This window comes from Xiphophorus hellerii, chromosome 9 (genome assembly GCF_003331165.1).
Source record: "Xiphophorus hellerii strain 12219 chromosome 9, Xiphophorus_hellerii-4.1, whole genome shotgun sequence".
NCBI classification, from domain to species: Eukaryota; Metazoa; Chordata; class Actinopteri; order Cyprinodontiformes; family Poeciliidae; genus Xiphophorus; species Xiphophorus hellerii.
Window position 1 is genome coordinate 19,616,274 of NC_045680.1, and position 16,716 is coordinate 19,632,989.

The following is a 16,716-nucleotide window of genomic DNA, read 5'->3' on the forward strand; positions in this document are numbered from 1 at the left end:
AATAAATAATTGTCCCGTCACTCAGATTTTAAAAAAATGACATGGGTAAAGCTTGGGTATGCCCTGCAACCTCCCTCACTCTGCACGTCCTTGTGCCACTGAATTCAGGACAGTTTTCATTGTCTCTCTCCAATAGCCCAAATCATTCATGCTTTAGTAGTTCGCCTTTGAAAATTAGTCAATACACATTATAATTTTACAGGCAACGTAGTCAAAGTACGTGTTGTTATTGTGGAATGCTTGCAACATGTCACTTTTTAGGAAGTGGTTTGACACATGAATTAGGTCAACATTGAAAGTTAAGGCTATTTAATTTATTTCAATATGCACAGACAAAACAACAAAGAGGATCTGAGATTGAAAAAGTTTTGCTTTAATAAAAAAAAAAAATTGAAATCCAATTTGAGATGTTTTTATTCTGTATCTCTTGTCGAAGTTTGTTAATTCACAGAGAAAAATAATAATTTTTAACTATTAATGTAAATATAGACCATGATGATGAATACTAATGTAAACATCAACGTATCTTCTCTTAGCTATGGGCCTTTCGGAGGCCTTTTTGCCGAACACATTCTGGGAAGTAACGTCAATCTTTAGTGTAAAACTACGACACCTACTGGCAGAGAGCTGGTAGTGCGGAAAATCTCGGGCCTGCACAGATAAAATGCCCGGCCCGAAGCTACAGCACGTTAAAAAAAAAAAAAAAATTACACTAAGCGCCAGAAAGGTCATTAATCATGACGCAATGTAAATAAAGCATTCAAATGAAGGCTTTTAAATGTTTCAAAACAAGGCATTCCTGCAGGTAGAGGGACTGTGTGTGAACGGAAAACACGGCCTGACATGTTGCATGCATTAATGTTTGCAAACTGAAACGCTTTTTATTCTACTCAGTTTTGTGAAAATTAATCTGATTTATCATCCCAAACTGGCCTGACTCCAAAGGCCTGCAAGTTAAAATAAACTTGTACGAATTAGCGGGTGGTTTGAACAGGATAATATTTATATATCTCTATAACAAATCCATAGCAGGCGTTTGGGTTCTATGAAATGAGTTTCGTTTGTTTTTGTTTCTGCGGTTTATTTAAAAATAATAATAACAATAATATTAATGCAATAAAATTGCATACATTTTTTCCCATTATGTTCATTACATTACTTCACACTTGTAACTTGCGTACAACTACTAGCACGACAAAGAGCTCGATTGAAATCTTAATGAAATTGTTATGAACATTTTGTCGCGAGATTTGACCGTTAAACGTTTACACGTGTAGCTCGTTAAAGTCTGACATTTATTTATCTTTGTTTGAAATGTTACATTTGTGGAGAGCAAATCCAGCAACAACGTGCGCTTTGGGCTGACAGTTCACTCGAAGCAGAAAAGCGACAATTTTCTAGAAATATAATATTTATTTTGTTGAAATCGCGAGCTTGAAGAAATACATTACAAAATGTAATGCTGTGTTTTACATACATACATGTGTAAATATTAAAATGCCTTGTTATGTCTTATTTATTGCATAAAGATGATTTTGTAACAAATCAGCTTCAAAAGGAACGCTGTTCATCCTTTGAAAATATATGTCAAGATTTCAGGATGAAAATGTTGCATTTTCATGTTTAATTAATTTGAATTACTTCAATTGATTTATAATATGCAGATTTTGCTGAAATTAATGATACAATTAATTGCACTTTAATGAATTTGTACTTGAATAATATTAATAATAATAACAATAATAATAATAATAATGTTGTTCAGCTATATGCACATTGTGAAATAAAATGTAAAAGTATGGCATTATTATTATTTTCTACATTTGGATGATAAATAAAACATGACATAGCAAACACTAACAGAAGATGTGGCATAAATAAAATTCTTAAGATTCCAATCTTCCTCGTCAGAAAATTAATCCACTTTGCTTTCTGCAAGGATGTATTCTTGTTCCACTTAAATCACCACCATCATCTATGACCTAAGTCAGCCCTGTCGGCTTCGGTTGCCAATAACTGACCAATTCAAGTGGCCACTTTTGGGAATTGTAATGACCGAGCTTCAAAGAGGTCTGACCTGACACAGGAGCATGAAGATGTCAAAGGTCAGGCATGCGAAACCAACAGGGTGCCAATATTTGTCCCTCCCTCTGTTGTGCTCCCAAATCAGAACCCTACGCCTCAGTGCTGCAGCTCATTCAGTGTGTTGGAGACGACCACTTGAGTGCAATTACAAAAACTTTGAGATGGACTGAAATTAAATTGCATGAAGATGTATTATCTATCCATACTTAGTGTGGAAGAAATCCACCTATAAAACCAGCAACAACAAGTTTCTGGTATCTTTTAAACTGTGGCAATTTGCAAATAGTTTCCCCAATCTTGTGGTACATCCTTAATTACATAATTATTGAAAGAGAGCAGTTAAACCAGAGGAAAAAAGTTTGTAAAGGGCATTTAAATAACCCGATGACTCAACTGTCTCCACAAGATGAGGCAGCATCAGTTTTCTCTGTTTTAGATCTTTAAGACCAAACAGTGCTGCCAGTCAAATCTCCCTCTGTTAGGTTTACCTGAACGCCCTGAAGGCATAGAAGACCAGCTCAATCCCCCAATCTCAAATGTTACAAGATTAGAGCATCTCTTCGGAGCCACATAAAGTTGTTGTCAGTAAGAATCATTAAATACTCTAAAGCTGCAGGAACAAGTGTTTTAAAGCTTCACTTGAGGTGGAAAGCATAACACAAACTATCACAATGTTTCACACCAGCCAGGGGTAAAAAAAAAAATTGTAGCAATCCCAGTTTAATGTCGAAACAATTAAAAACAAAGCAACTCCAGAGCTTACCCACAGTTCAGCTGCAGCTCCTGGCTCTTTGTTGGTCTGTCTGCAGAGGAGATGCTGGCCCATTCCCGGCCATGTGAAAACAGATTGATGGCCTCCCCGCTCTCCTGGTTTAATTGGGAACAGGCTGAAATTTATGCTAATGCGATGACATCAGTCCCATAAAAGAGCGGAGCAGAGCAAAAAAAAAAAGGGATGGGGGGGCAATGTCGCGCCTCTTTTCCCAGCCAGTTCCGTCGGTCGGTCAAGTTCAAGCGCGCCGCCGGTCGCGCTGCTTTTGTCATTTAAATGCGTGACCGCGCTTATCAAATTAACGCAAGGTGGAGGGTGGAAGGGGGGGGATACGTAGACACCTGACCATATCCATGCATCTGGTTTGGTTATTTTATTGGTGAAACTTTTGTGTCACTAGTGTAAAAAAAGGAGTTAGTTTCCACCGGCAGCAGAGAGGGATGGTGCACCCGTGTTTAGGTTTTGAATTGCAACCGGACCAGATTTGTTTTGCAACGGATCTAAAATAAAAAATGTGACAGAGATGCAGCCTGCCATGCAGTACACGCACGAGTGTGACTTTTTAAACATTTGTGAAAGTAACATGAGTCATCCGCTCAGACGCGCCACATTTTGCGCTGTCACACTGTCCACCTGTATGACAAAACAAGATCGCTGTAGCAGAATTACAGACAGAGGGTTCCTTGGTTTTTCCAAATGCACAAATTGTGTGAGGACATAAGCAACAGCTTAAAGAACCACAGCGGAATCGAGCTGAGCCTTAGCGGATGTGAGGCCACTACATGATGTATCATGACGGGCCTCTAAAAAAAGAAAGAAAAAAACCGTGCAATCACTTCCGACTAGCATTAACATCCAAAACTCCCTCCCAAAAAAGCAAAATAAAACTTTGTGTGAAGCACAACTGAAAGACATCTACCATCCTTCTTTCTTTATTTCTTTCTTTCCTTTAGAGTCGTGGCTCTGTAACTAGACTCAAGTGATCAGAAGGTTGTAGGTTAAGGCACTTAACTCCAAGTTGTCTACCGATCTGTGTATAAATGTGTGTGCGTTTGTGAGTATAAATGGGTGAATGTGACTCTAGTGTAAAACGCTTTGAGTGGTGAAAATGATTGGGAAAGTTCAGAACATTTTCCTTCTTTCTTTCTTCTTTTCTTTCTTTCTGTCTAGTAAGTAAGGAACCCCCTGGGTCACGCTGTGCATGGTATAATCTACATCAAAACCAGCACTGACTCTCCATAAAAGAAAGTCAAGTCTGTAGATAGGCATCAAACAAAAACACGTTGACCAAATACTTCATAGTCATATAAACAGCCAATATTTGATGTAGTGTTATATATATATTGAGTAGAAATTTTGCTGTGTAGATTAAAATCTCAACACGTGTTAATGTCAGCTAGGTGGGTTGGCTGAGGCCTTTCTACATGGAGTCTGCTTTTTCTGCCCATATGTATCTATATGTATTTTTCTGTGTAAGGCTTCCTCCCAACGTCCAAACAGCAACAACTGGATATTGGCACCAGACTCCTCTGTGAACCCGATGGACATAGAAAATGAACTGATGTATAAAAATGATTCATTTCCTGTATTTGTTCTGTGGACACTGCAGGGATTAATGAGATATCATGCTGAACGACAATGTATCACCTACTCAGTCTCTTTCCATGCACTTCCTTATTTCCCTTAGCCTACCATGAGCCTGCTAATTAACAGTCATGAGTTGTAGTACTGTTTTAAAAAATCCCTGTGACAAAACAGATCTGGTCCTCCTTAGCTTGTTCCCACAATTCTTCCTCTCTCTCTCTCTCTCTCTCTCTCACACACACACACACACGCCCACACACACATTACAGAAGATGCAGCAGTTAGGACTGAGACAAAAACAGACAAAAGCGGGTAAAATCAAGGCAGATGATAGGGGGGACAATAAGCACAGAGGGAAAGGGGCAGTTTCCTTTGACAGGCCACCTCTGCAGCATTTGCATATATTCAAATCAAGGGGTGAATGCCATGCGTGGGGGTTGACAAAGACGAGCCAATGGGAGGGCTGCGTTCCTGCTGCAGGCTCAGAGGCTGCCTCCAGTCTTCCAGCAGCACCCTGGGAGAAACCGAGGGAAGTGGTGGGAACCAAGAGGCCCCAGGAGCTGGACAGAGGGAGGGGAGCCACTTGTAGCCCGTGATGGATTTGCATTTTATTTGTGTCCATTTTGCTCAGTAATTTCTGCCCCTGCTCTTCAGCCACAGATGGCGGACATGATAGAACGATTAGCATTTGTGTCAAAGATGATAATGATGGAAGTGTTGGGTTTTTTTTTACCCAGACAGATTTTTCGTCCTTTTGTTTGACTGGCACGTTAATGTCGGACATGATGGGCAAACCTTAAGAACATTTAATAGATATATGGATCATTTTGTTGTCGATTCTTGCTTCAAAAATGTGCTTTATATATTTTAAGAGTTACAAAGAAATCCTAAACTGTTCTGGATGATTTCAGCAACTCACAATGGATGTTGAGTTAGACAAAAAAAAAAAAAAAAAACAGATAGCAACTGGTTTTCTAAGGACAGCACTTTGCAAAAGCATCCATCCAGCCATGCCATGTTTTCGCTCCACGTTGCCCCATGTTAGTTCTATCTACGTTTCACTGAACTCTGACCTGCTTTGGTATCCTGTCTAAAGAAAAGCATCCCTAGAGGATGATGCAACCATCGCCATATTGAGTTCATGGACATGTTCAGTGTTAGTTTCCCTCCACATATGGTTTGCACACCGAAAAAAAAAAGTCCGGTCTCATCTGGCATTCATAGTATCCTTTTCCACATACTTAATGTGTCACTAATATTATTTCAGGTTAGAAAAATGTAAAAAGGCCATCCTCCGGCTTTCTTTCAATGCCACAGTCTGCTTCTCTGAATAATGATTTTCCATGTCAACTCTGTCAGTGTAGGTTGACAGCCATGTCTTAATGTGTACGTTTTGTGCCATACTCTTTCCACTTTTAGAGGATGGATTGAGCAGCACTATGTGAAATGTTCAAATCTTGAGATGCTGTTTCACAACTTAACCTTGTTTTAAACCTTTCCATGACTTTATATCTGACCTGTCTGGTGTGTTTGACGGCTTTCGTGACCCTGGTTCTTCAATCATTTACACCACAACCCTTCAATATGATGCTACATTGTTTCATTACTTGAGTATTTGATGTTTCAAAAATATTTGTTGGATTGTTTTTTGTGAGGGGTACAGGAATACAGGGGACTTAAATGTGCACCCCACTGTTTTCTATTTTCCAAATGATTTTGTAACCACGCATCATTTTCCTTCAACTTCACAGTTATGCACTAATTTGTGTTGGTCTATCTCACTAAGATCCAATGCAATACATTAAGGTTTGTGGTTATAACTAAAACAAAGGCAAGGAGTTTTAATATTCTTGTCAGGAACTATATAGTCACAATGTCAATAAAGTGTACTCAGTTTTTTCTTCTCAATGTGTCTCAAATTCAGGCAGAAACATGTAGTTGCTAAAATACCAATAATATAAGCTGACCAAGTAATGTGATTTGGTTTATACAGCTCTGGAAAAAATGAAGAGACCACTGCAAAATGATCAGTTTCTCTGATTTGACCTTTTATAGGTTTATGTTTGAGTAAAATGAACATTGTTCTTTTATTCTATGAACTACTGACAACATGACTCTGAAATTCCAAGCAAAAACTTAGTATTTATTGGCAGAAAATGAGACATGGTCAAAATACCAAAAAAGATGCAGCGTTTTCAAACCTCAAATAATGCAAAGAAAACCAGTTCACATTCACTTGGAAACAACAATACTAATGTTTTAACTCAGGAAGAGTTCAGAAATCAATATTTGTTGGGATAACCAGGAGGTTTTCAATGGTCCAGTGGGCTCTTCGTTTCTTCCAGAGCTGCATTTCCAGAGGTTTTCCTACCAGAAGTACAGCATGAATCTCCATCTCATCAAATTCCTAATCCTCTCTGAAATGTCACGCTCTTGTGAACAAACTACAAAGGATCAGATGTTTTCTTTTTAACAGAGAGGGAGTCGCCAATTAGCCAAAACTGAGAATCAAAGCCACAGTGGAAGAGCGCTTCAATAACATACCCAGGCTCACATCCTAAACACAGATTTGAATCTTGTTGGTCTAAGAGGTTTAGATGCAGATACTTTTCGCTGTTGGTGGCACATGGGGATGAGCTGACATTTGAATGCATGTACAGGCTGTGGCTGTGCCATTCACTCATTAACACTGACCAAGCTGCGCCTGAGCAAGGCATCTGTGCACCCCGAGCTTTTGCCATGCATTGCCGTCTAAACACAGCGTACATATGTTAGTGGATTTTAGGGTGCAGAAAAACATGAGGGCAGATTAAGAGGCAACAAAGACATTACCTTGGTGTATAATGTGCACCACGCTGAAGCTTTTCAGAGTTTTATCCTTTAAAGTGGAAAAGAATGCTCTAGTGCACAATTACATCACACAATTATCCCTGTTGAGCAGTGTTTTAGTGCCAAAGAAGAGAGGAAGAGGAGCATATCTGAGACCTTAAGCTTCACCATTTGCATATTGTTTGTTTTCATGCAGTGAAATGTTAAGATGCATGATGGTGAAGCATGAGACCCGGGGATTATCATTAGGAGGATCACGGAGATGCATTCAGGGGTATGCTGAGGAACAACAAGAGGATCAAACTTTACATTTGGAAAAGATTTGATGAGTTGAAGCATGATGGTAAATTAAAACTGCTAAGAGGTATCCTTGTTCAGTGATGGTTTTCTCCACGCTTTCCACAGTTTTTGTATGTATGGTGGTCAATGTGTTAAGAGAGAAGAGCAGCAATTATTAACTAAATCTTCACAAGCTGTTGAAAATTCTTCTTTATATTATTATTCAAACATGAAAAAACATTTTGTGATTTATTCTTACAACATTATTTAGCAAAATTTATATTTTAAGAAAATATTTCAATTTCTTGAACGTTTTATCATTTTAAAACATTTTCTTAATGCAACGTCTTGTTGCATTATATATATATATATATAATATTCATATTTTTGGAACACTGAGAGGCGACAAAAAAGCACGGTTTTACCTATTCCTCCGGTGCCTTCAAGAACATCGGAAAATTCTCCTTTTGCATCGGATGTTTATGTTTCCGATGCATTACTATTATTTTGGTAAAACCTCAAATGTTAGTAGCACGGAGAATATAATTTAAAGTTTGACTAAATTCTGAAACCCCAAACAGAAACATCAACTGACATATTAAAAATACATAATTAATTTAGAAAATGTTGACGTAATAGTGAAAAATAATTTATTAGCAGAACAGCATATGGAAACAGCTTCAAAAATATGTAAAAAAAACCCCACAAAAAAAACAAAAAAAAAATAACTTGAAACTGACGATGTTCGTGTTTCTTCTTGATTTAATCATTATAATATACCTAACTTTACTGAAGTACCTGAAGCTAACTCGGAACCCGATTCTACATCCGGGGCATTCAGTAGTTTCACATGTAGGTCGGTTCAGCTCCCATAGAGTGTCCTGGTACAGAAGCTCCGGGTGCTACTCTGGTGTTTACATCCACATTTGACAGAGATTATGGTAAATATTTACATATTAACTCAACAGTCTGTATTTGTCTGGCTAACAGGCTCGCTCTATGGACTTCTAGCGAGCATTTAGCTAATGCTAAATGCGGCTTGCAGCGGGCTGACAGGTGCTGGAGTTTTGGCTAAATTTAGCCGGACAGACATCTGCTGAGTTTCATTCATTCTTCCTGGGGCTTTTCAGCTAACATATGTAGTTTAATTTATTACTTTTTCATCGAACGGTTTCACTCTTTGCAAGCGTTTTCTTCACAACAAAGTCGGAGTATCACTTGTTTTCTGGACACTTTTTTGGGGGGGGTCATTTATGTTTAGTAACTGAAATTGTGCAGTCACAAATTTAGCCATTCGAGCAAAACAAACAAAAAATAAAATAAAATTAAGCTGCAAACATACCTAACTACAGTTGTTAAAAATGTACTTCATTCCTCTGCCAGGCACTAATAGGGATTCAACTGGTGGTCAGCTTGCTGGCCGCCAGCATCATGCAGAGGATGGCCCCACACTGCTCATTTGCACGATGGCTCGTCTGCAACGGCAGGTAATGTCACACTCAAGTATCAGTTTGTGTGTTATACATGTAGTATAGACTGTAATAACACACGTGTTTTCTCCCAGTTTGTTCCGATTCAAACACCCGTCAGAGGGAGAGTTGTTCGCCTTGGCAGGAAAACAGATGCCCAAACAGAACAGAAGAGACAGGTGAGTGTTTTTTTTTTAATCAATAAACTCAGCTTATAGTTATCGTGAGAGTTTTCTCCAAATTTGCCCTCTGTGTTGTTTTTTTCCCCCTAAGGAGACAGAATGGAGAGAACAAGCCTCTCACGGTGCCCAAAGACATTGACCTTCACCTGGAGAAAGCGCCGGTCAACGTGATGGATGCTCTTGGTAAAACAAGGCACTCCTCTATGTGCATTGCAAATATATTATTAGTCTAAACTCTGTTACTAATCTGCAAACCGATAGATTCTATGAAATAATCAGAGCCTTTTTGTTTTACTATTTCTGTTTGCAGTCCTGCGTTTTTTCCTGGAGTACCAGTGGCTTGTGGATTTTGCTGTCTATGCCATGGGCGTCTTCCTGTTTACCGAGTGTTATTATAGTGTGGCGGACGCCAGTAAAGAGGTCAACATCGGAGCCTTCTGGTGTGTCCTAACGGTTGTGTTTGGACTGTATCCTTCTGATTTTGTCTTAAAGCTACAGCAGCCTTCTAACAGTGTTGGGACAGCAGAGGCAACAAATGCTCTAGTCACATTTGTGTCACTGGAATACATTTATATCAAAATATGAGACGGAGCAAAGAAGATGCATTAGAAAATAACTTCTGTTTTAAGTCTCTGTCCGTCCTTCTGTCCAGTATCTACACTTCTTTCAACTAATCCATATGACATCTGTTTTGTTTTCCATCCATTCGCTCAATCAGTTGTCAATCTTTACAGGCCCAAATAAAATGGTCAGATGGATTTAACTCCAACTGATGCAATAAGTAGCTTCACATTTCTTGAATAGTCATAGACACACCCTGTGGTCGTGGAAAAGATGTTGGTATGTTTAAGAAAGATTGAATCAAGCAGAGAAAACGTCTGAAAATTTTGCTGAAACTACACCACAAAGTTTGGACCTTAACCCAATTGAGGATGTCTGGGATGTGGGCTTTGTGTAATTTTCAAACTCTACCATTATGAATACAAGATCCTGCAGAGTCTTATTGAAAAAAATGGGACAGTAAACACATGGTGTTATCAGAGCTAAAGGTCTAGGAGATCCCGTCCCCTTTACTCCTTTTCTTTCTATTTTTGACAGAGTATTTTTTCCTCTCTCTTTCTTAATAGTCTTTGTGGGTTTTTTATATTTAAACCAAAAATATTGTAAAAAAAATAAATATCTGCAAGAAATTTAGAATTGGCCAAAAATGGTTGAGAACTTCAGAAGGTCGAATAATGTAACTTTAAAATAAAATATATTCAGGAACCCTTTAACTTGCTCTTTATTCCACGTATGAAGTCGTGTTTGTGTCGTCTTTTGCTTCCCATTGGCTCTCAGCCTGCTACCGGTCGCTCCTCCTTAGCCCGTCGTTTTTCAGAAAGGCCCTTCACACTCTGATGAGTCACTACTTTCGCTCGGAGGAGGGCGGCGAGCGCTCCGTGTGCCTCGCCTTCGGCTTCCTGTCTCTGCTGGTGGCCATGCTGGTTCTGGTGGTCCGAGAGGACTACCTGGAGTTCGGCCTGGAGCCCGGCTTTTCCAGCCTGTTCGACAACTTGGAGACGTTCGCTAAGCATCAGGGTTACGCTGATTGGTCGTAAGTAGAGACGTGGACTCAGCAAGGCGCGCTCGCTTCGGGAGACGCCGTCATGCTGAATTTTGCGGCTGTTTTGACAACAGGATCCCGGTGACGAAGCTGAGTGTGAAGCTGGGCCTCGCTGCTGTCTGCGCTTACATCGGGTCCCTCCTGGCCTTCCCTGGACTCAGGCTGGCTCAGACTCATCTAGATGCTGTACAGATGAACTCTGACCGCCCTCTCATTCAGTAAGAACTTTTAGAGGGAGGGAGAAAAACAAATAAAACTGTAGTCCCGTCTTTTTCCAAGACATTTACCATTGTGTTTGCATCTCTCTGATTGCTCTACAGGATTCTGCTGCACATGAGTTTCTTATCTCCCGTCGTCGTGTTGGTTTTGTGGGTAAAACCCATTGCTAGAGACTTTTTGGCCAACGCGCCCATGGGAAAGACTTCTGTCACCCTGTAAGTGTACTTTTTAACTTTTTTTTTTACTCCACTAACTGTTTAACCTCAGTATAAATTAAGCTGGGAAGTTGTCGGCAGGAAGAAACCTCGCGGTTTGTCTTCGGCAGGGTGAGCAGCGCAGCATTCGACAGCATGCGCCTGTGGATCATCGTGGCCCTGTGCGCGCTGCGTCTGGCGCTGACCCGGTACCACCTGCAGGCCTACCTCAACCTGGCTCAGAAGTGGGTGGAGCAGATGAAGAAGGAGGCGGGACGAATCGCTGCCATCGATATCCAGCGGAAGGTCAGACACACTTTTTTTGTGACGAGAGAAGTTTTGGCATAAAAATAAGAACGATTTTAATCGCTGTCACGGAGAAACCTTTTAACTTATTCCACTTTCTGTCAGGTCACGCGTGTATTTTGCTACCTAACGGTGGTTACACTTCAGTATTTGGTACCTATTCTGCTCATCCTCTTCTCCACGTTGGCACTCAAGGTGCTGGGTGAGTGAAGTACTGGGAAAGTAAATTTTCTGGAGAAACCCTGATCAGGAAACCTTGAATGCGAAGTGTCATGACTTTATGCTTTTCTAGGGAACTTCTCCTGGGGTTTCGATGTCGAGGAGACACCGGGTGTGACGCCAGCGCTGGTGCTCCCCACAGCAGCACCCGTGCCGTCTGGCGGCCTCGACGATGACGAGGACGGGATGGAAGACATGGAGGAGGACATCCAGGCCACGGTGGCACGCCTGTCAGAGACGTTCGCCGCGCTGCGCTCCGTCCTCACTCCTCTCTTCCTCCGCGGTCTCTTCGCCTTCCTCACTTGGTGGGTCGCCGCCTGCCAAGTGATCAGCTCTCTGTTTGGCGTCTACTTCCACCAGTACCTGATGCAGAACTGAGGAAACTGGAGCGCCGGATGCACGCACGTCACTTCTAACTCTCGCTGTACGAGACGCTGCTGGAAGGGTGATGGACACAGGGACAATAGTGGATGACCACAGACTGAGACTGAGTTTGGTTGGAAGAGGTAAACCAGCAGGCCTCTGGCATCAGTGACACAAATATAGAGAAAGAACCGTGACTTGTTTCACAAAGCAAGTTCAGCTTGTATCAATTTGTACGACTTCACTTGGTCATATCATGGAAGCAGCATTTTTAGCAAAGGAGGAATGACCGAGAACAGATCTATGTTTCCTTTTTGGTTCAGATCTAACTTGACTGTATAACTTTAAAGGTATTCAAACCTATTTTTTTTTATTCTCACTCTAGATCAGGGGTGTCAAACTCCAGTCCTCAAGGGCCACTGTCCTGCAGTTTTTAGATGTGCCACAGTTACAAAACACTAGAATGAAATGACTTAATTACCTCCTCCTTGTGTAGCTCAGTTCTCCAGAGTCCTGCTAATGACCTAATTATTCTATTCAGCTGTGGTGCAGCAGAGGCACATCTAAAAGTTGCAGGGCAGTGGCCCTCCAGGACTGGAGTTTGTGCTCTAGATGAACCTCTAGAATCCAAATAGCCACTTCATTCTTGCCTTCATTCCTAATAAATCATTGTCTCCATTTCCAAAAACATACTCGTCCCCTTAGTGAAAGGACGACTTAACATTTATGAATATGTTATGTTGAATTGGTGTGACTGTAACTGTGAATCCTGGGAATGAAGGATTCCCAGTTAATTTTTAAAATTTTAAAGCAAAACTGCAAACTTTTCCAGAGGGAAAAGAGCTTTCTTGAGTAGAGAAAAAGCCAGCTTGAGGCGGTTGCATATATATGATGCACATGATGAACAGTAACTTCAAATGGCAATAATGGTCTGAGAAAGAACAAGCAAAACAAAAAAAAACAAAAAACATTGGCACTGGTGGTGTCATCCTGCTGTGGAAGTTCCTTGCAGATTTTATACAAAAAACATTTCTGTTGCCTTTATATTTAAAATCATTTCTTGATTCTCTTATCATGTTTGATCCAAGTTACCAAGAGCCTCTCTGGAGGATCTGAGGAGCCACACTCACATCAGTCATAGTTGTATGTAAAAACGAAGGCGTATTGTTTGAACCACTCATCTGTGCATCAAGAAGGCAAAAAAAAATATTTTATTCTCTAGATTTGATTATAACTCACAATGCATCACTTTGTCTGTGCTGCCAGATCCAGTTTTTCACGACTCTGATGTTGGACTCTATCTTTGACTCATCGGCTGCCACTAGCATGGTGATTGCAATCCCGTTGGTTCGCCTTGACTCCAGCTTTTTGAGTTTAGCAGAAACTTACCTTGGACACAGATTTTCTTTCCAGGAAAGTTCATGAATATAACTCAATTAAAAGTTGCAGTATTTGCCTGCACAAGCAAGACACAGCAGTAGTTATTCTTAAAGCATTGTGTGTGTGTGTGTGTTTTTTAAACAAATTATTATTATTTTGTTGTTACTCGCGATGCTCTGTGAACCCAGAAAGCATAACCTTCCTTTTAGTACCGTGCCAGTTTTCAGTCCCTTTTCCTGCTGTCGCTGCTCTAAATTGCCTCAAAACATATTTTCCATATTTAAAAAGTGGAAATTATGGAGCATGTACTGATGGTGATCTGCAGCTATTAAGTGTCTGCTAACACCATAGCGATTAACTTTCCATTAATTTTGTTGTGCAGCCTTCCAGTCCTTAGCTTCAGTGTAAAAGCATCTTCTGCAGCTTTTGCCATGCATCTGTATAAGTGTAATGTGAACAGTCTGCTGTTTAATGCTGCATTTATATAATATGTAATTGTACCAGTGCAGGTTTTTGTGCCTCCTCCCAGAGCTGGAAGAGGATATATTTTGTGTGAGGGACTCTGTTTCCCTTTAAAGAACCGATTTAAGAGTGCTAAACAATTTCTTTTTTCTTTATGTGAATGAGTTCAGACAGAATTCATCAAGAATAGACAAAGCTGTGTTGAAAGTGTCTGAAAGCCAAACACTGAAGAGTTATTTTGTTGTGACCCAAGTGCCTGGGAGCGTCAGGGATTGTTAGTTTCTCTAAAACTCCCTCTCTCCTTGTTTGTTTTGTATTTATTAAAATCAGCTTAATCACATTTTCGTTTATATATATATATATATTCACAAAAGCAGATATGGTATTTTCCCACGCCAGATGGCTAAAACATTTCATGCTACAAATGAGTTACGTTTTATTTATTGTGCGTCACCTCATGTTGTAAGTAATGGAGGAATTTAGCAGATTCTGACGTTTTGATCTTTAATTTTATTGTGTTTGGTTTTTTTTTCGAAAATCATTATGCTGTGAAGTTTTTACTGAGATTTCAGATTTTGAATGCATGGTGTGTTGTGTCTTAAGATTTTTTTTTTCGTGTGTGCGCGCAGCCTAATTAAAGACAACTTTCTGATTTTACGCGTTTCAGACATTCTGACTTTGTTCTGTTTTTGGGAGATTTCTGATGCGTTTCTTTTGTTGAAGTAGCTCTCCGTTGATCATTAGCAGAAGTCTGGAGAACGTGACCGCATACTGAGGTCATCCAGGTGCGTTGGACCAGAGACGCATCTAAAAGCTGCAGGACGCCGGCCCTCGAGGACTGGAGTTGGAAGTCCTCCAGGTCTAGTTGAGCTGAAGGGTCCTGACCTTCGACCCCAGCCTCCAGAGAGGATCATACTTCAAGGACTGGTGATAGCTGTGAACCTGATGGGCCTGAACAGTCTGGAAAAATCAAGTTTGCCGCTGCTCAACTTAACTGTGACAAAAATAGTCCCTGTTAAGACGGTGGGACGTTTCAAACCTCTCAACTGTTTTAATACTTTGTAAAATTTCAATGCATTTTCATTAGGATTTCAGGTGACAGACCAAACTTAAGTTGAACATAAAATTGCAGTAGCCTACATGTAAAGTGGAAGTACAACCTTGCAATATCTGTTTTTTTTATGCAAATAAAAATATGGGAATTGTGACATGCATTTACATTTGGTTTTGTGTTTCATGGTGGGGGTGATGCGTTCAGGGTCAGTTTTCCTCATCCCAGGCCCCATCGAAGGCTAGCAGTGACGTTCATCCTGACTGACCTGTCTGCTCTGCTCTGCATCTTCATGATGTTGTTTGTTCTCTAATGTTCTCCAACGTTTTCCATTCATTTATGCAAAAGAAGGCAATTAATTAGTGGCATCAGAGGAAAGGAGGCTAATGCACGCCACAATTTTGAAACTTTTGGAATGTGAAAAAGGGAAAATGTACCCTGTGTTTTCTTAGAATGTTCTTATCTTAAATCTGACATAAATTTCTGATAATTGTGCTTTATTTCCATTCTTTTTTTTTTTTTTTTAAATCACAAATGTCCCATGACAGCAGTCAGGAGAGGAAATTTGAGTTGCAGTTTAATAAAATATCACATTTATAATAAATCGGGGACGTCGTACTGAAAGGTGACTCCGTCTCCTCACCGATGTCTGTGCAGGAGGCCTCTGGTCACTTCAGACCGCTCTGCGCCTCCTCAACCAAAAGCTGCTGGCTACGGTTGCTATAGTGATTTCCTATGTATGTCTGTGCAGGGGACCCAGACATCCCCTACAGACTGGGCTGAGGCTGTCCTCAGGGGAGCAGACCAGACATGACCCCGGTGAAAGTCTCTCTTTTTTTTTTTTTTTTTGGAGGGAAGACAACAGAGTCGGTCCATGCTGGGGTCAGCCTCTCCTCGTTCCCCGTTTGGCTGTGAGCGGGAAGGCAAATTCTCCGCGGGTGGGGTTTCCGTCAAATGCCCCTTCACAATCACCGCGAGACAACCAGCTGTGGAAATGAGCCTTTTTATACTGAACAATTTTAGTTTCTTTTCTCTCTCTCCAAGCCAGACATAAAGGTCTCTGGGCTTTTAAGCAGCCCATTCTCGTTCTCCACTCTGTGGCGGCTGCGTGGTGAGGAGCGTGACAGGGCCGTGACATGATAATGAGGGAGTGTGTTTGCATGTGGGTTCAAAAGACAGAAAGTGGGTGAGAAAAGAAGAAATAAAGGGAAACATAAAAGGTGCGCAGTAAATGGCATTTTTTTTATATCAGCCTTCAGACAACGCAAAACAGGCAACGGATTCGCATTTTCTCTTCAAAGCGAGATATTTAACTAAATGTTAGATGTTAAAGAAAACGTAAAAAAGGACAAAAAGTAAGGAAGAAAGAAACCAGGAGCATAAGGTACAAATTAAAATGTTTTTATTTAAAAGGATTCACGACAAATATCAAATAAAAATCTGTCTCTGTTCTGCTGGAGAGGAACTCAACAAACATTAGGAAAGAAAAGAATCTGCAGTAAAATAAGAATACTAATAAAAACTTTTTTTTTTTTTTTTAGATATATAAACGCATGAAATAAAAACAAAGCCAACTCCGCCGCAGAGGTTCGATGTGGCGACCTCTTTTCACTGAGGTAAAACATGAACCTGAACCTCCATCAGGTCATGGACATCCTTTTTTAAGTTAACCAATCAGCAACAGAAAGCTTACCGCATACAGCCTCAGCCTTATTAGGT

General features: G+C 40.4%; 1 protein-coding gene across 1 annotated transcript; it reads left to right on the forward strand.

Moving 5' to 3' along the window:
- The first annotated feature begins 8,372 nt into the window (after window positions 1–8,372).
- On the forward strand, window positions 8,373–12,467 carry tmem161a (transmembrane protein 161A). The gene is made up of 11 exons (XM_032573047.1): window positions 8,373–8,490; window positions 8,933–9,036; window positions 9,114–9,197; window positions 9,292–9,383; window positions 9,511–9,667; window positions 10,579–10,794; window positions 10,878–11,021; window positions 11,124–11,237; window positions 11,348–11,522; window positions 11,628–11,724; window positions 11,815–12,467. Exons 1-11 carry the CDS (start codon window positions 8,488–8,490, stop codon window positions 12,117–12,119), a joined length of 1,491 nt encoding a protein of 496 aa, XP_032428938.1. The 5' UTR covers window positions 8,373–8,487; the 3' UTR covers window positions 12,120–12,467.
- The last annotated feature ends 4,249 nt before the right edge of the window (window positions 12,468–16,716 follow it).